General features: G+C 43.4%; 2 protein-coding genes across 3 annotated transcripts in view; both read left to right on the forward strand.

Annotated features, from left to right (window-relative positions):
* The window catches only part of LOC308292600 (growth factor receptor-bound protein 10-like), a 74,953-nt gene extending 70,688 nt beyond the window's left edge, over nucleotides 1-4,265 (forward strand). For both annotated transcript variants that reach the window (XM_080734985.1, XM_080734986.1), the window contains exons 16-17: nucleotides 1,781-1,874; nucleotides 3,967-4,265. In XM_080734985.1, the coding sequence (XP_080591111.1) occupies nucleotides 1,781-1,874; nucleotides 3,967-4,113 (241 nt within the window). In that variant the 3' untranslated portion in view covers nucleotides 4,114-4,265. The remainder of the gene's footprint in view (nucleotides 1-1,780; nucleotides 1,875-3,966) is intronic.
* A 14,607-nt stretch (nucleotides 4,266-18,872) lies between these two features.
* Nucleotides 18,873-19,508, forward strand: LOC308293209 (cilia- and flagella-associated protein 20-like; the record flags this gene model as incomplete). Its single annotated transcript, XM_080735646.1, has 1 exon — nucleotides 18,873-19,508. The coding sequence occupies one exon, from the start codon at nucleotides 18,873-18,875 to the stop codon at nucleotides 19,506-19,508; it is 636 nt and encodes a 211-aa protein (XP_080591772.1).
* Between the last annotated feature and the right edge of the window lie 329 nt (nucleotides 19,509-19,837).

A 19,837-nucleotide genomic window follows, 5' to 3' on the forward strand; every position in this document is an offset into this window, starting at 1 on the left:
GGAAGACATCCTACTTATTTCCATTATTATTTTCTGGTGTCCAGCAGAGAGTGATGTTGCTTTTTTATCATGCTGTGATCGAGAGTATTTTCCGTTACGAGAGTATTTTCCGTTATACAATTTGCGTGTGGTTTGGTAATTTGACTGTGAGGTCAAAAGCACAGATTAATAGACTAGCTGGGATTGCATTGAAGGTGATGGGTGTGAGGGAGCACTCCACCCTTCAAGCAATCTTTGAGGAAAGTGTAGTTAAGAAAGCTAAGAGAATAATTGCTGACCCCTCTCATGTTCTGCATTCAGAATACGAACTGCTACCCTCTGGTAGACGTTATAGAGTCCCAGTTAAAAACAAGAAAAGACATCTGAACAGATACAAATACTCATTCATTCCCATATCCGTTACTCTGCTAAACTCAGGCCGTTAGTGGGGTGTGATGACTCTAGTGTAATGTAATGTAATGTATGCACTTGACCTGTATGTCAGCACTGTGTGTTGTGCACTATTCGTTGTAATTTACTTTCTGTCTGTCTTGTCCTGTTGTATGTTCAACCTGCATGTCCAAGACAAATTTCCTTCGGGACCAAATAAATTAATCTTGAATCTTATTCTACAGTAGGGCATTCACGAATAGTGATTTTTAGTATTCAAATTATTCGACCTCAAAGTTTTCGAATAGTCGAATATTCGACAGGACTGGCCAAACTGTCAAATATTAAGTAAGCAAGAGGCAACCATTGTGAAAATAGCAGATCTACATGCTCTGTGAGCATGTATATCTGCTATTCTCACAATATTTATCTGTGGAACCGAGTCACATTAATACCTACAATTCCAAGTGCTTGTCAGGGTGGGGGTCCCCAGTTCAAATATGTTTATTTTGGGGGTCACGGCCTAAAAAGGTTTGAGAACCCCTGGTATAGAGCATTAACACATTCATCCACCAGGGGCATTGACAACTCATTCTTATGACTTCCTATCTAGCAAAGGTTTATAAACTATATATTTTTCAAAGAGAAAACAATAAAAAAAAAAAATAAGCGATTATTCGACTTCGGTGAACAACGTCGAATAGTGACTTTGACATTCGAATATTTGGTGAATGCCCTATTCTACTAGCCTGGCGGGGCCCGACGTCATCTGCGTTCACTCACTCATTCCTTCCACAGTATAACGTCTGGACTTCCTGGGATTGGCAGCGAGTATACTGATTATTCTCTGATCGGGGCCAATCAGTGACTGCTTCCGCACAACAAACGTAGTCTTTCCTGACAACAAGTGAAAAGCTTTCCCTGATTGGTCCATGTGTAGACGGTGACGTAGATGCTTGCTGCAGCATTTTCAAAACAACAAATGGCTGCCCTCGCGATGCAACAAGTGTAACAGTTAACGCTCTAACAATAAAACAAGCAATAAGTGCAGTTATTTCAGAGTTGGAATCAATTACAACAATTAAAAAGTAACACGGGGCATGCGCTAGCGGAGTTCATCGGCCGAAAAAACTTGTTTGTTTGCCGTTCTTCCGACTGGCTGAGAGATGTTTTGCTACGCTGATTGGTTAGAGGAGTCTGTCTGTCAAGGCAAGTACTCCCGCCCACTTTTCAAGCTGCTAATAGGCCGAAGTCCAGACGTTCTACTGTGGAAGGAATGAGTGAGTGAACGCAGATGACGTCGGGCCCCGCCAGGCTACTATTCTACAGGCATTGCATTTCTATTCCGTATAGTTGAGTTCTGTGACATGAGTCAGTGTGTCATCATCATCTCCTTGTCATGATGTCTCAGGTTGTTCCTGTTGCGGGACAGTCAGAGCAACCCCAAGGCGTTCGTCCTCACCATGTGCCACCACCAGAAGATCAAGCACTTCCAGATCTTACCGGTGAGTCAGGCAGAGCTCATTTACAGTGTTGGGGGAAGTTACTTTGAAAGCGTAACTTGTGCAGCAGTGTTGAAAGTTCACTTTCAAAATGAAAAAACTAGTTCAAGTTCAAAACTTCTAAAATGAACTAGTTCATTTCATCTATCAGATAAACCACCAAACAACTCACTCACTCACTCACACACTCACGCTCTAACGCTCTAACGCTCACGCTTATCTACGTTTATCTATTCACTCGCTTCAGCAACTGACCCCTAAGTTCACATGGTATTGGCCATTAGCATTATACCAACGGTGACGGAGCCCGAATTTCATTTCTCCCAAATTAAAGCAGTTTATTAGCGTTTTCTACTGTCTGTTGCCAGGGTTACGGTCCGTTCCTCCAGGCCATGGGATCTGTAGCCCCACACACACACACACAGCTCCCTCTCTCACAGTTAGGAATGTGCACTCTCTCTCTCTCTCTCTCTCTCTCTCTCTCTCTCTCTCTCTCTCTCTCTCTCTCTCTCTCTCTCTCTCTCACACGCTTTCACCAGGTGCGTTTGATGTGTGTCTCATCTTCCAACGGGTAAATAAATATACACTCCTCCATGAGCTGCTCCTTACATTATGATGCTCCCGCACATATTCTCACGCACGCACCAGTTACAGTAACTTTCCCCACAACCCACACTCTGCACATATTTTGGAGCACATATCTTTGAACGGGTAAGGTCTAGTAGTTCATAATTCTACATTTTGAACTAAAGTTCATGGTTCCCCAAAATGAAAAAACGTAGTTCTTTTTCGTTCTTTTTTTAACCATAATATTTTTATACTTTTGGCTATTCAAAATTCTTTTTTTTTTTACATTGCTGCAAGCTATTATTTGTCGAAATTATTGACACATGAGCCCATATAGAACCACACACAGCAATTATTTCACTCAACTTAACATTGAAGTGCCCACAATATTTTGGTGCCCACATCTGCTATTTTCACAACCAGAACTGGGTTATACAAAATGTAATGCTCTTAGTGCTCGTCAGGGTGGGGGGGGGGGGGGGGGGGGTCCCCAGTTAAAATATGATTATTTTGGGGGTCGCGGCCTGAAAAGGTTGAGAACCACTGCTGTTTAGCACTTTATTTGAAATAGGTTAAATGCATTGACTGCACATTTCTTAGATTCTAGTTTTTATCTGTCTGATGTATGTTTTTGTATGTTTTTGTTTGTTAGTGTTTTTTGTAAAGAGGACCAGAATGGAAATAAGCCCTTAGTAGGCTTTATTGTGTTTTTTTATTCTCAGTGATGATGAGACTGTAAGTCTGGAAGTGCTATTGTGCTTTTTTTTTTTTTTTTTTTACCAAAATATCTTACACTGTTGGTTGGTTGGCCAAAGTATAAAACAGGACATACTGGTTAATGAGACCAATTCTTTTATAATTCATTATAAAAGAAATCTGTTGGAATCTTTTTATTTTATTTTAATTTGCATCTGTTCTTTGGTATAATATAGAGCAGGGGTGGGCAACTTTGATGATGGCGAGGGCCACTATATTTCCACCTTCACTCCAGAGGGCCACATTGCATATCGTTACGTCCTACTTTGTCTTTATAGTATCTCATACAAAAGAAGCAAAAATAGCAGACCTACAAGCTCAAAACGCATCACGCTGCGATGCGTTTTGAGCTTGTAGATCTGCTATTTTTGCCTCTTTTGAATTGGAATCCTGAATTATTTTTTGTTATTTTTTAATTGGAATCCTGAAATGTAACATTTTGATTCAATTTCAAACGCATTTAGTTATACTCATGTTAACTTTATGAACATAAATACAAATACATTGGACATAAAAAAAATACATTGATGGAATTAAAGCAGGTCATGTTTGGAATTGTAACAGCTGAAATCAATAATATGTCAGTATTCTGGTATTAACCTGCAGGCCACATTGAGTGAAGGTGGGGGCCGCATGTGGCCCCCGGGCTGCCAGTTTCCCATGTATGATATAGAGGTATGTTTAACAAACACAGTGGAAAAAGTAGTCGAGAGAAAATAATCGCAGCACTGCAGCATCTGACGTCCAGCCCATGTTAATCTCTGTGTTTCAGTGTGAGGAGGACGGCCAGACGTTCTTCAGCCTGGACGACGGCGCCACCAAGTTCACAGACCTGATCCATCTGGTGGACTTCTACCAGCTGAACCGAGGAGTGCTGCCCTGCAAGCTCAAACACCCCTGCACCGCTGTGGCCTTGTGACCCTGTTTGTTCCCCAGGCCCCTCACCACCCCCTCCCCCCCACCCAGGGACGTGCTGGCCATTGGGAAAATCGGGACAACTCCCGAACGGCCGGTTCATTCCCGGCCATTAGGAAAAAAATGTAACTGTTTGCACAAAAGTAAAAAATTAAACTGTTTGCACAAAAGTAGTGAAAACAGCAGATCTACAAGCACACAACGCCTCGCACCCGCGAGGCGTTGTGTGCTTGTAGATCGGCTGTTTTCACTAGTTTAAATCGTTTTTAAAATGATAAATACAAAACAAACGGTTTTGGACATACAAGGTTTCCACCCGACAACGACGAAATATAACTCATGTAATTGGCCCACTCACTGGCTTGTCACTTTGTCCCAAATCTTTGAGTAGCAGCAGCAGCGCTATAGAGAGAGAGATCTCTCTATTGCACGCAATGAGGGCCTCTCCATCCAACCCTTTTTCCCGGGCTGAATCAGGGGCCCAGCACGTCCCTGCCCCCTCCCACCCCCCACCCCCGGCCTCTCCACCACCACATGGCTGGCTGGCGACACGCGGGTTGTATCGAGGGTTCTGTGGATGTGAAGGATGCAGCGGACCAACCAGCACAGGCCCAGTGCTGCAGAGCGGTAACTTGATTTCGCGAGCCCAGAGTTTTATTTTTATTTTTCCTTTTTTTTTGTGTTTTTCGCCGCTCGGGAGGTTTGAATCATCGACACAACCTCCTTCCAGTCAGTCCCAGCCTAAAGAAGCTCTGGCCCCCCCCCCGCCGGGCACGGATCCGGACCTCCACACAAGTCGCCAAGCAACCCCCTTGATTGTTAAGATCGTCATCGTTTTGACTTTAGCCCCTTTTCCACTGCAAGGTGGAACCAGAACTTTCAGGAACCTGAACCTATTTTTTTGGTTGTGGTTTTGTTTCCATTGCGTAAGGCCCGGTTCCAGAGGAGGTTCCTGGAACCCTTTTTAGGTCCTGCTCCTGAGGTAGAACTAAACTTTAGTTCTGGGAACCTCTGGGCGGGGCCAGCAGCGCTGCTGCTCTTTTTTTGGGACCTTCCTGGTTAGTTCTGGTTATATGGAAACGTAAGCAGAACTTGGTCCCGGAACTAAACAGGTTCTTGAAAGTTCTTGGTTCTGGAAAGTTCTGGTTCTAGTTCTGGGTTGGCCCTACAGTGGAAATGGGGCTTTAGTTCAATGTACAGCTCCGTGAAAAAGGAACTACACATGGACTAGTTCGAAAACACCCGGTCAACTGGAGTGCTTCTTTCTCCTCCCCCCCGCGGTCCCTCCCTCCCCCCACCCATGGTCTAATAAGCTGTGGTGCTGCCCCCTCCTGGCCTGACGGAGGCAGGGTGCACCACCACCTCTAGACTTCCTCTCCTGGCCTGACGGAGGCAGGGTGCACCACCACCTCTAGACTTCCTCTCCTGGCCTGACGGAGGCAGGGTGCACCACCACCTCTAGACTTCCTCAGCAGCGATCATCAGGGATGGACAGAGGAACCTTCTCATTGGTCCGTTGATGGATCCTTTCGGAGGGCCTCTCAACCTGTGCAGTCCAGTCTGGATAAGCTGACAAAACCCACGTTTTCTCTCCCCCCCTTCGTGAACCTTTTAGACGTGGCCTCAGTGAGCTCTGCTGTTTGTTTCCTGTCCCACACACCTTTAACCCATTTAGGGCCTAGGATTATTGACTGCTTTAACTACTGAAAAATAGCAGATATACAAGCTCACAGTGCGAGCTTGTAGATCTGCTATTTTTGAAAAATCATGATTTTTTTTTCTTTTGCAAGTCTTTGAATATATCTACTTAAAAAGCTAACATTTGTAACTTTAATATTTGCTTCTGGGTGGTCCCTGGAACAACATATTTTGAGATGGGGGAGTCCGTGGCCAAATACATGTAATTTTGGGGTGTCCTTGACATGAAAAAGTTTGAGAACAGCGTGATTTAGAGGAAGGATTTGGAAGTCGGGTCAAAGATCGGGTCAAAGATATTCAAAGACTTGCACTCATTTTCACGATTTTTAAAAAATAGCAGATCTACAAGCTCGCAGCGCGGCACTCGGTGCCGCGCTGTGAGCTTGTATATCTGCTATTTTTCTAAAGTTAAAGCATAAAATAACGGTTAAAGTGGTTAAAATCTAACACGACTCAGGGGCGTTCCAGGTATTTGAGAGTTAACAGTGCAAGCCACACCCCCTCCACCCAACAGAACTCGGATGCGTTTTTATACAAGGCCAACGGTGAAGAGAAAAGATAAAAGGCAAAACGGAACGGAAACAAAACACCAGGGTTTGTTGAAAGGGCAGTGGAATGTTTAGTCAGGAGTGCTTTAAAGGAGTAGTTCACCCCCAAAATGACTTTTTTTCTATTGATTACTCATGCCAGGGAGACTAGAGTTCAATAATAGTTTTAGTTTTTTTGTCACATTCCTAAGACAAAAATGTGATAACAATAAATTTACCCGTTTCGAAAACGGGTACCCATCCGGAATCAATGGGGGTAAATTTACTCGAATCAAATTTTTGTCTTTAGGAATGTGACAAAAGCCAAAAGATATTATTGAACTCTACTCTCCATGGCATGAGTAATCAATTAGAAAAAAAAGTCATTTTGGGGGTGAACTACTCCTTTAAACGGGCCTCTTGTTGAGTTGATTACTTGATGTCATTTTTAATCCTTTTTTTCTTTTTCTTTTTTTTACTGTTGATTCAATGCAGATGTAGTTTTGCACTCCCAGGGCGGACGGTGGATGGTTGTCCTGGCTGAATGAAGCTGCCCGCCCTCCGTCCTCCTCACCCCCTCCTCCTCCTCCTCTCATCTCTTTTCCTTCTACACAGGGTTCCCACGGTCATGACATTCCTGGAAATATTTTGAAATTAGAAAAATATTCTTTTCCAGTACTGGAAAAGTTTTGGAGGGTCCTGGAAGGTCCTGGGAAAAAATAGCTATGCATTGTCTTTGGTTATTGAATTTGTTAATACCTCTGAAATGACAAATTAAACATTGGCCAACTTGTCAAATATTAGAGGCAGAAATTGTGAAAATAGCCGATCTACATGCTCACAACGCCTCGCAACGCTATATTCACAATAAGATTCTTAGTGCTCGTCAGGGTGCCGGGGTCCCCAGTTCAAATATGATTATTCCGGGGATCACGGCCTGAAAAGGTTGAGAACCACTGGCATACACTACCTGTCTTTGGGCATTGCGCATAGGAGTAAGCGACTCGTTATTGAGCTGGATTATTCTTATATAGTCCTGGAAATCAGGTTAAATATTCTGGAAAAAGTTTTGGAAATGAATTGGTAAAGATGTTGCGGGAACCCTGTTCATCCCTTTTTGGAAAGCCTGCATGAGAAGTCTTCCATCTCTGATCAGATTACGGTAGCATGGAAGTGAAGGAGTCTTGGCCTGATCGCAACGCGCCTTCTGAAGGTTTAGGGGCGTCTCCTTAATCCATTTAGGCCTGGGTTTATTGAATGCTTTAACTATTGAAAAATAGCAGATGTGCAAGCTCACTGCGCGGCACTCTGTGCCGCGCTCTGAGCTGTTAGATCTGCTATTTATTTATTTTTATCGCGAAAATGGTGTGCAAATCTTTTAATATCTAATTTTTTAAAGTGAACATTTGTAACTCAAATATTTGCTTCTGGGGGGGTTCCTGATACAAAATATTTTGAGACGGGGGTTGGTGGCCAAATAAATACATATCATTCTAGGGGTCCTTCACATGAAAGAGTTGGAGAACCACTGACGTAGAAACGTGTTTTTCAAAAAACCTTAGAAGGATAAAAAAAAAACACATAGAATCGGGTCAAAGTGCAAATGTTCACGAAAAAAAAAAAAAAAGAAATAGCAGATCTACAAGCTCGCGGCACGCTGTGAGCTCGTAGATTTGCTATTTTTTTAATAGTTAAAGCATGAAATAATAATACGCAACAATAAGTGCCCAGCCCAGGCCCTCGGCCCACAGCCTGTACTCAACACCATCCAATCACTGCTGTAATCATGAATGTGCTTCGCTTGGCGGGCCACACAGTATTAGAGGAGCAAGAGGAAGGAGAAGAGATTTCTAAAAGTGTTTTTCACCCCCCCGTCATTCTACCCCCCTGCTTCCACCGTTGTCATTTATGGAATGTTGAATCTTTAAAAAGGCTAAATATTGGTTTTACGGTCAGTGAGGCTGTGTATGAATGAATGTAATTTTTTTTATTTAGCCCTAGAATTATTGAATGCTTTAACCAGTGAAAAATAGCAGATATACAAGCTCACAGCGCGGCACCGAGTGCCGCGCTGTGAGCTTGTAGATCTGCTATTTTTGAAAAATCGTGAAAATTAGAATTTTGACACGATTCTATGAGTGTCTTTTGAATCCTTCTAAGGTTTTTTGAAAAACCCTATATGTTTTTTATGTCAGCAATCTGGCCAGCCATCGTCAAAGAAAAGGTCCTTTTCACTCAACTGGAGCTCAGTTAGTCTGTTCTTGAGAGACTACTATGTCAGTGGTTCTCAAACCTTTTCATGTGAAGGACCCCCAAAATTACATGTATTTGGCCACGGACCGGCATCTCAAAACATCTAGTTCCAGGGACCACCCCCAGAAGCAAAATTTGAGTTACAACTGTTCGCTTTGAAAATACATTATATTCAAAGATTTGCACACATTTTCACGACGTTTTCAAAAATAGCAGATCTACAAGCTGTGAGCTTGTATATCTGCTATTTTTTCACTGGTTAAAGCAGTCAATAATTCTAGGCCTATCGTTGTTTCTGATCAGCAATGTCATCATAGGTTGTGTACTATGAATGTCATTTTTTTTTATTATTATTCCTAAAGTATGTTCTAAGCTCACTGCTTTGCACATTGTAACTATTCTGAATGACGCCTCTTCAGCGGCTTGGAGGAGATGCTCGTGCAATTCTCGTCTTAAGGATTCAGCCCCGGAGTGAGTAATTTTGACCACTGTTCCCTCCACTCCAAGTCAAAGACAAATCAACGAAAGCACTCCCGGAACTGTTGTTGTATTTATGTTGAATCAAACAAAATGACTTGAAACACGGACTCAACCGGCGGAGCGGCGATGCCCCTGTCAAGCGAGTCCCAACTTGCCTTACGTGAAAAGAGTGAGCCTTGTGTATGAAATTGATGCTGTATTGTAATGCACATACAATAACTCGACACCCCAGATTTGAAGAGAACGAACTGATATAACGAGTCTCTGTATTTGGCTAATGTAACAGTGGCCTACTCAGCGTTTTCTGGTATTTCAACTTCAGCAGCCATAGCTTCATTTCACATTGTCCTTGTCTTTATCCAAAACAAGCATACATGACGACCATACGTGAACGATATAATAGCAAGTTATAGGGCAGTAGTCAAGATATCGTCGTTGTCGGGTGGAAACCTCGTATCTCCAAGTTTCAAATGTGTACGTTCTTTCGCAAAGTAAAGCCCTGTTTCATCGTACAAGGCCGTCACACAAAAGTAGTGAAAACAGCCGATCTAGAAGCACACAACGCCTCTCACCGCGAGGCGTTGTGTGCTTGTAGATCGGCTGTTTTCACTCGTTTAAATCATTTTTAAAATGATAAATGCAAAACGAACGGTTTTGGACATACAAGGTTTTCACCCGACAACGACGATATGGTAGTTGTGAGATCAATGGTCATTGTTTTTTTAATCTCTTGTTTTGTCATGTTCTGAACTATTGTTGTGCGACAGGCAAATGGAGACCTACGGGCCATGCGAGCATCATGTGACATAATACCTGCTCACAAGGCTTGTAATGCATTTAGCCCCCACCCCTCAACTCCTGTCTGCCCGATTCGTCCCGTGCCAGACTTACAGTAATTAGGGTTAGTGCTAGGCCCGCTGGCCTCCCTGCCAGGCCAGGCCAGGCCAGGCCAGGCCAGGCCAGGCCAGGCCAGCTCTCTCTCTCTCTCTCTCTGTCTCTCTCTCTCCCTCTCCCTCTCCCTCTCCCTCTCCATCTCTCCCTCCCTCCCTCCCTCCCTCCCTCCCTCCCTCTCTCTCCCTCCCCCTCTCCCCCTCCCTCTCCCTCTCCCTCTCCCTCTCCCTCTCCCTCTCCCTCTCTCCCTCTCCCTCTCCCTCTCTCTCTCTCTCTCTCTCTCTCTCCCTCCCTCTCCCTCTCCCTCTCTCTCTCTCTCTGTGTAACGTCATTGGTCACTCATGCCACTGCCGCCACCAATTAACCAATCACTAATGTCACTGACTCACCAGCTCTGTGCTCCACCAATCAGGCCTTAGTCAGCCAGCGCAGGCTCTCCAGGGATTGGATAATGCTTGAAGCCCCCAGCCCCCCCCCCCCCCCCCCCCCCCCCAGCCACCTATGCCCAGCCTGTAAGCTATGACCGTGTGTGTGTGTGTGTGTGAGTGTGTGCGTGTGTGTGTGAATTGCCAGGCTGTTGTGTTCACATTTCAAGATCACCAAATTGGCAGAGACGGTAAAGCCTAATTATTCATACTTCTTCAATGCATCAGTTTTTTTTTCTTTTTTTTTTGTTGTTGAAAATCAGCTGTTTTCGGCAAGGGACACGGTTGGTTGTATGTTGAAGTATAAATAAGGCTTAAGCTTGGGCTGTCATCAGACATGCCTTTTTGGATACGAGAGGTTGCTTGCCTTTGGGTTCACTGAGTCTCTGGTCCAGAAATGATATGGAATCATGCCTAGTTTATGCTCCGTCATACGCCCAGGTCTATAAGCTCATGTCCACAATGCATTGTAAGCTTAACCCATTTAGGCCTAGAATTATTGAATGCTTTAACTATTGAAAAATAGCAGATATACAAGCTCACTGCGAGCTTGTAGATCTGCTATTTTTGAAAAAAAAAATCGTGAAAATTAGAATTTTGACCCGATTCTATAAATGTCTTTTGAATCCTAAGGTTTTTTTTTGAAAAACCTATATGTTTCTATGTCAGCAATCTGGCTATAGCCATCGTCAAAGAAAAGGTCCTTTTCACTTAACTGGAGCTCAGTTAGTCTGTTCTTGAGAGACTACCATGTCAGTGGTTCTCAAACCTTTTCATGTGAAGGACCCCCAAACAGATATTTATTTGGCCACGGACACCCATCTCAAAATATTTAGTTCCAGGGACCACCCCAGAAGCAAAATTTGAGTTACAACCGTTCGCTTTGAAAATACATATATTCAACGATTTGCACACATTTTCACGACTTTTTTCAAAAATAGCAGATCTACAAGCTTGCAGCGCGGCACTCGGTGCCGCGCTGTGAGCTTGTATATCTGCTATTTTTTCACCGGTTAAAGCAGTCAATAATTCTAGGCCTATCGCCGTTTCTGATCAGCGATGTCATCATAGTCGGGCTTTGATCAGCCTGGCTTCAGGATGCGAGGGATGGACTGGAGTTGCTCGGTAGGTTACCTTGTTTCAGGGAGTAATTACCTGCATGTCCAGTCCACTCACACACAGTAGAGGTTCTGTGCAAAGGAAAACGAAAAAAAAGAAACGCCTCTGCATGGTTCACTCAGGACAGGACAGCGCTGTCATGTAGAAGAGTGCTCTCGTTTTTATCTCTCTCCTCCTCCCTCCATCTTAATCACTGTGTTATGAATGCAAATCCTTATACACAAGTCCAAGTATATATGACTATAGACTATACAGTATCTATTTTTAAGTATGTGAAAGCTATGGAGAGAGGATGTAGATGTTAACACTGTACCTAGGGTCACAGATCACTATGTAAGGGGCGTTATGTGTTTTGATCATAACTCCGTTTAAAAATGAAGAATGATTTATTTTGTCCTTTTTTTCCCATTATTTGATTGTATGTATATTGACTTTATTGTATATCTTTTTTTTGTTTGCCACAAAAAATGACCTTTTTATATAAAGAAAAAAAGAATATTCCAGAATATATACAGTATTAAATTAAGCTGATTTTCTTTTTTTTTTCTTTTTTTATTTTACTTAAACTGGACTTTTGGCATGGGTAAACGAAACAACCTATCAGTTCTTCATATACGTTTTCGGAATCTACAGGCTACGTTCACGGCTGTCGATTCGGTCGGCATCTATTTTACAACGTTGCCATTTGTTTGGATCTTTATCGTCGTCGTCGGGTGAAAACCTTGCATGTCCAAAACCGTTCGTCTCGCATTTATCATTCAAAAATGATTTAAACTAGTGAAAACAGCAGATCTACAAACACACAACGCCTCGCGGTGCGAGGCGTTGTGTGCTTGTAGATCTGCTGTTTTCACTACTTTTGTGCGACGGCCTTGTATGATGGAAGCAGGGCCTTACTTTGCAAAAGAACGTACACATTTGAAACCTGGAGATACGAGGTTTCCTCCCGACAACGACGATATGGTTTGTCCCCCTTCTCTTCATGTGCGTTTCAAACCATTCTACACAATCACCTCACAGAACAGTCAGCTGAGTGAATCAAGTTAGTGTTGTAAAGTCAACACACACACACACACACACACACACACACACACACACACACACACACACACACACACACACACACACACACAGAGAATGTGGGGATATTCTTGTACACCTTTCATCACAAGCAGTGCAATTTGTATGCCGTAGGCTATAGAGAGGGTTGTGCATTTTTTTTATTTTATTTTCAGGTTCCGGTTGTTCTGATTTCAAGGTGCGTTTAACAAAGCGTGTTTTGATGAATTCCTTAAGCAAGCCTCTTGCAAGCAGGTGCCTCTTTTCTGAACTCCGCTACGTAATACGCAATATAGTATCAAGAAGCTCTTCGACACCTTCCGTCCATCAGAGTAACATACATACATACATACAGGTAGATTTGCCTTTGAACCACCATCCAACTGGAACTAGTTTTCAGATCAACGCTTTTAAAATGAATTACACAGATTTCTCATTTACATTTGGTGGTTTCACATTTTAGAGGTCTGACTTAACTCTTTTTTTTTTTTTTTTTTTTTTTTTTTTATGGATTTTAAGTCTTCATAAGCTGTTTTAAAGTCAAATGAAACGTAAAAGTAAACATTTCAGGGAAAGTAAACAATCCATATCCAGTTACAGTACAGTGCATAAACAGCCCCACAGTGTGCTTCGCTTCATTCTGTAAATGTCTGAATGGCTCTCGGATCCGTGTTGTATCCAGTTCAGGTATTTTTGTACAAATAAGGGACTGATATATTCTCTGTTTATTGGAAATTAGAATAAAATACATTGCTATAAACCAAATGGCTGGTCTTCAGTTGTTCTGTTGCCTGTCACCTGAGTGAATAGGCTCTATGCACAGAAGCCATTTTGGCTAGAAGTTGGATGGTCTTCTCACTTCCTTCAGAGGTGTTAACAATGATACTAATGAAGGCTCTGTTCCATTCTGCTCAAACAGATTCAGGGTGCTGATATTGTGCATGTTGGCTCACTAGAAACACTCTGCTACACCAGTGGGTCTCAAAGTGTGGCCCAGGGACCCTCGTGGCGCTTCCTTGGGGGTGTCAAATGACCCCTTAAAAGGTGTTACTCTGAGAGTGTTCAAATGGAACCAAATGCAGGCGTAAAAGGTTTGAGAACCACTGTGCAACATGAAATGGAACAGACTAGAGCCTTCATTAGTATCATTGGTAACACCTTTGAAGGAAGTGAGAAGACCATCCAACTTCTCTCCAAAATGGATGCTGTGCATATTAGGGCCTATTGCTCCCCACATGACTTCATCTGTGAATGCAGGCGAGTCACTGAAATGTCAGAACTTCTTGCCTCCTCTCATTGTTCTCTGTGTGCTTTTGGATGGTGCTGTTGCTCCAGAGCTCTTTGTGGTGCGGTGCGGTCTACTCAAATCAGCATGTGTGGATTAGCTTGGTCAGGTAGGAATGACTTAGCCTCGCAACAGCCAGACTCTCCCAGGGGAGAGTCTGGGAGTCCTCCGTAGACAATGCATTACGCAATGACGTAGTTACTCACTTTGACTGACAGGTCCAGTCAGTAGTCATCAGCGCATCAAAAAGTCGTCGGGAGAACATCAAATACGTCTTTTCCAGACAGAAATTCCAAAGGTGCAAACTGTTGTTCGTTTTTAAGTTATGAGATGCCGTTGATTTCAGATAAAACTTCGCTTAATGCAGCTTTTATTTGCGTTTTGTGAACTCGCATCGGTCATGGGGTCCGCCATGTTTGTTGTCAAAATGCGAGAGCTGTAGCAGCCGCTCGACCAATCAGGAGCGGTGTGAGGCGGGTTCGCTTGAAATGCAGCCTTTTGATTGGAAATTAGAAAAAATTTGCTAATAAAGAGGCTCAATGGGAGGGACACCAGACCGAGAAAGGAAGCACATTGGTGATGACGTAGCTCGGGATGGCTTGCGAGGCTAGGAATGACTCACACTCACCAGCCTCTCCTACTGTAAATGTAATCTGCTCATTGCCGTTCCTCAGAATTGATTGTTTCTAAGATGTTCAATTCCATGTTGAAAGTTCTGTAGAGCAGGGGTTCCAACACGTTCCATCTCCAGACCCAAAAGAGACCTCTGATGTCTCATAGGGACCCAAATAGCCGACCGTGTGAGCTTGTAGATTGAGTATTTTCCCTGTTTGAAAATATGTGATAGTATGAAATATGGCCTAACCAGTTTAAAACAAGGGTCATTATGTTAACTCATCCCAGACAGATTTAGATTGCTTGATTCAATATTTAAACATTTGATATAAATTTGAACAGACACCCCCCCCGCCCCCCTCCCGTGTGTGTGTGTGCCTTAAAGATGGGGTGCCGTGATTTTTTGTCCCCCTACAACCAAATCATCAGGTATTACGTGTACAGAAAGTGTTAAAATTTAGTTTTTATGTGGCCGCACCCACCTGTTCATTAAAGCATATTTATTTTGGTGTGTTTTATCCTGTATATATAAGACCACCCATTTTCAATATTGAACTATGTCATTAATATATCTTAGAGGAGTTGTGTGGAAATAGAAAAAAAGTTCCCCCCCCTTCTGTGTTGCCTAGAACTGGAGGATTGATTTTTGGGGTTTGTATTGTAAAGTACAACTTGATGACATCACACATTGTACTTTACAATACAAACCCCAAAATCAATCCTCCAGTTCTAGGAAACACAGAAGAGGGGGAACTTTTTTTTATGTCCACACAACTCCTCTAAGGTATATTAATGACATAGTTCAATATTGAAAATGGGTGGTCTTCCCCTTTAAGTTAATGGGACCCCAACTTTCAGCAGCTGTAACGGATTCTCCGAGGGAAACAGAATTTCAGTCTTTGTGAGATGTGTTACTAGACACCTTTACAAACACATTGGTGTAGATTTTTTTTTTGTAAGGTATTTATTCCAGGATTTGACACTATTTCTGAAGATATCCCCTGACTACTTAGACACAAACATAATGAAAACCACTAGCCTACTGTTGTAGAGGACATTCTAGTTCTTAAAGATGGGATTTCCTACCATCTAGTGGTGGTCTTTGGAAGGTCATGAAGAAAAAGGTAGACCAGCCTTACTGAAGGCATCGTAACATGTAAAACCTTGTAAATGCTTTAACTGCCACCTTGGATTTTATAATACACAGTAGTATAGAGGGTATGCACGTCCACGGGGACCCGCCCCCCTAATCTACTGAGTGGCAAAACATTGAGCAGTATGGAGCATTGGAGTTTGGAAGTGTTAGTTGCAAATCACTCAACGGCTCTGCATACCACCTGTTTCTAATTTGCACATAATGCAGGAGGCATCAGCAGGATGTTGTGTTGTTGAAAACGAGTGCTTCCAAACTCTCACACTTGGAAAAAGAATCCCCTGCACAGAATGTCTTTACAGAAAGTAGCTCATAACATGCCTATGGTGGATTTTTATGAAACAAAAACTTTGCAGATAGAAAGAGGATAATTCAAGCTTTCAATACAGCTGCAATGTTGGTGAGTTAGCTTTGTTTAATTAGCCTGGATCCAGCCTGTTCGCTCCGTTCCACATTTTGTATTGTCTCTACGCGTACAAAATGTGGAACGGAGCGAACAGGCTGGATCCAGGCTATTGTTTAATACAATCAGATAGAACTTTTCTGTTTGGATGTATGGGCTGTCAATGGCAGAAATTAGTTTTTTGCCACTCAGTAGGCGTGTTCCCACATAAGTTCCAGCAACAGTGATGTCACGCGCATACCCTCTATTATTTGTGTTAACGTAAATATACCGGCAACTGTTACCGGTGTAACTGTAAACCTGGAATATGGATGAAATGGATCAAAATTCATTTTATCTGGTTTTATGACAAATGGACAAGAAGGACTTCCATGAACCATGTTTGTAACATGAGTACTAACTCAAGCTGGCCACGTGTAATTCAAAGCATACGATTAATTTATCTGAGATCTGAATATATAATATTTAATAGTATACAGGTAGTGTTTTGATTTCACAGATCCAATGTGGACAAGACATTCTCAAAAAGTTGGACTCTCTTCATAGACCACCTAAAAGGATTGGTGACAACATAAAAGCCAAATGAATACAGGGACATGTAAGAGGGAAATAAGGATACAATGTATGGCATTGGCAGCATTTTGTTTTGTCATTTATTAATACTAGAGGTTTGTGCCCGCTTTGCCCGTTTCATACTAAGTGTGAAACCTAACGTTAGGTTTCACACTTCATCATGGAAATTGGCCCACTTATTGTGAAGCTCACAGGGACGTGCTGGGCCCCTGATTCAGCCCGGGAAAAAGAGTTGGAGAGGCCCTCATTGTGCGCTATAGAGAGAGAGATCTCTCTCTCTATAGCGCTGCTGCTACTCAAAGATTTGCCATTTCAGATCATGACAAGTGACAAGCCAGTGGGCCAATTACTGTACACATGAGTTATATTTCGTCTTAAAAAATGATTTAAACTAGTGAAAACAGCCGATCTACAAGCACACAACGCCTCGCACTGTGTGCTTGTAGATCTGCTGTTTTCACTACTTTTGTGCAACGGCCTTGTATGATGAAGCAGGGCTTTGCTTTACAAAGAAATGTATACATTTGAAACTTGGAGATACGAGGTTTCTGCCCGACAATGACAATATACTTTGTTGGCCGCCCAGCCCCCAAAATGGAACGAAGGTCGACATTTTATTTACATTTTTTTCCTAATGGCCGGCCAGGACCGGCCGGGAATGAACCGGCCGTTGTCCCGCTTTACCCAATGGCCAGCTCATCAATCCACCAATCCTCATGCTTATCGGACATATGCCCGTTTATGCCCATCTATGACCATCTGGCATATACTCTGCTACGGGCATAGACTGCCCCTCTCATGGCCCTTATATAGGCTACTGTATGCCTCAATATTATGACATCATCCTCTACGTTTATATCAGGTCACACTTACTGATGGTGACGTCACCAAGAATGCTGGTCCCTCATTGGCTTTTATGGTGATGATGACGTCGTCACCCGATTGATGACGTCACTGTGTGTTTTTTCAATGGTTTTCCCATTGGATGGGAAAACAGTCGTAGGTTTCCTTAATTTATAGTTAGATAAGGATGTGGGGGGTGGCTGATATTTATAACCTCCCTCCCCCATGCTTTTTGAGCGGTGGTAAACCGCTCCATAGAGTGGCTGTGCGTGTGTCTGTAGCCATCTTTCCTCAGCGTCGTGTGTGTGTGTAGCATAGCTCACATGACAATTTGGCCGTGCGTGTGTCTGTAGCCTTTTTCCTCAGCGTTTTGCCATAGCCAAACGTGTGTGTGTGTAGCATAGCCTGTACATCCTAGACTCAAATCCTAGTCTGAAGACGTTATGCAAGCACGACCACCGCTCACTTCACATTGGGAGTGATTTGTTTTTCTTCTTCTACACACAATCAATGGGCCTGATTTAGTTGACATCACAATCAAGTTTTGCACGCCTGATTGATTATTTTATTAGACAAAATTCAAGAACAGAAGTACAGTCAAAACAAAAAATGTAGTACAGCACAAGTACAGTCAAACACCCTGCCTAAAAGGAACACCCCAAAAAAGCCCTTGTGGTCTTGCTTCCGTTGGTGTTGGAGGTCCTTGGTATTCAATTCATCGATATATAAAATGGCAACAACAAAAAAAACATTCAAATATCACAAGTAAAAAAACCAAACCTTGGTTTGAAGTGAAACGGTGAATTTTTATCCTATGTGTTCTAGAGCTGTGAAATCTGTGTTCTAGATCTATACTTTCTATGTGTTTTAGTTCTATATTTTTATGAATTCTGAATGAATGAATGATTTTGTCTGGAGGGCCAAATTGTCATGTGAAGCTTGACCAATCCTCAATACTGCATGCACGGGACATGACACGGACACGGGACTCCTTGGAAGCCGATGGGACAGACTGTACGGGACAGACAAAGCCACTCCTTGGAAGCGGCTTTCACCCTTTCAAAATCACTACAGTATGTACTATGTACAGTGTAGGAGGGCACCATTTATAGGAGGGGAAGGTTTGGGGTGGGGGTAAAAGGTAAGGGCAGTGATCACTTCTCGTCTGTCTCGCCTCCTGATCTTCTTATACCGCTATGCTCCTGGTGCCTGTGTAGTACAGCCGTCGTAGGCTGCCTAGAAGTCCATATTTGGACAACGGTTTGCCTTGTGCACGTCTCTGTTACGTCATGCCTAAGGCCCTACATAATGACATCGGTAGTGAACTTAAAGGATATATTCGTATGCAAATGCGGCTTTGGTGGTGGTTGAGTTTGACCCAACGACGACACTAAGCACATAGACAGTTTGACCCAACGACGACACTAAACACACAGACGATGTTCAAGAACACAGATCAAGGTAAACACCTGTCTATCCTTTACAGCGTGGACCAGAGACCTCTATCTCTATGGGATAAGAAGAGAGGGATCGGTCAAATCAAGAAGGTCCAAGACAAAGAGGTCCAGGCAGCGGTTATGGAACTAACAGCCGAGGGGACCAACGTCATCACCACGTATATCACGTGTCCCGCGGACCCCCGAAAGACCCTGGGCGTGACGCATCCCTACCTTGTCGTGGTCATGAAGAACCTCAAGGAGGACTTCACCTTCGAGGTCCAGGTACTGGACGATAAGAACGTCCCCCGGCGGTTCCGGGCGAGCAGCTACCACTGCAAGGTGCAGCTGAAGCCCTTCACCTGCACCTTCCCCATGAGACTGACCGACGACTGGAACCAGATCGTGGTCAACCTGCAGGACTTCACCGAGAGGGCGTACGGGACCAACTACGCCGAGACGCTGCGCGTGCAGATCCACGCCAACTGCCACCTGTGGAGGGTGTACTTCTCGGACAGGATCTACCCGGAGGACGAGCTCCCGGCGGAGTTTAGGCTGTTTCTTAGCGAGCAGTTCAAGGCCGACGTGGCCTCCCAGATCCCAGAAGACTCGGAAGAGGTCCCCTCTTCCGTGAGCTGAGCCTGAGGAGAAGTGTATTTAGCCAGAGACTCACACTCCCTCGAATTAAGACTGATAGGTTTGGTGGCTCCTTCGTGCCGGCTGCCATTAAGGTGTATAATAGGAACTTATGAAGCTTGTGATCTAGGACTTATGAAGCTACATTGTTAACTTATGAAATTACATCTGGCATAGTGTAACTGCTAGGTCTTTTTTCTGTGCACTTTATTTGCTGTGCACTTTATTTTGCTGGGCACTTTATTTGCTGTGCACTTTATTCTGCCGTGCACTTTTATCTCTGCTGTGCACTTTATCTCTGCTGTGCACTTACGTAGTACCCGCATGAAGTA

This window comes from Nannobrachium achirus (genome assembly GCF_963921795.1).
Source record: "Nannobrachium achirus genome assembly, chromosome: 10".
Taxonomy (NCBI): Eukaryota; Metazoa; Chordata; class Actinopteri; order Myctophiformes; family Myctophidae; genus Nannobrachium; species Nannobrachium achirus.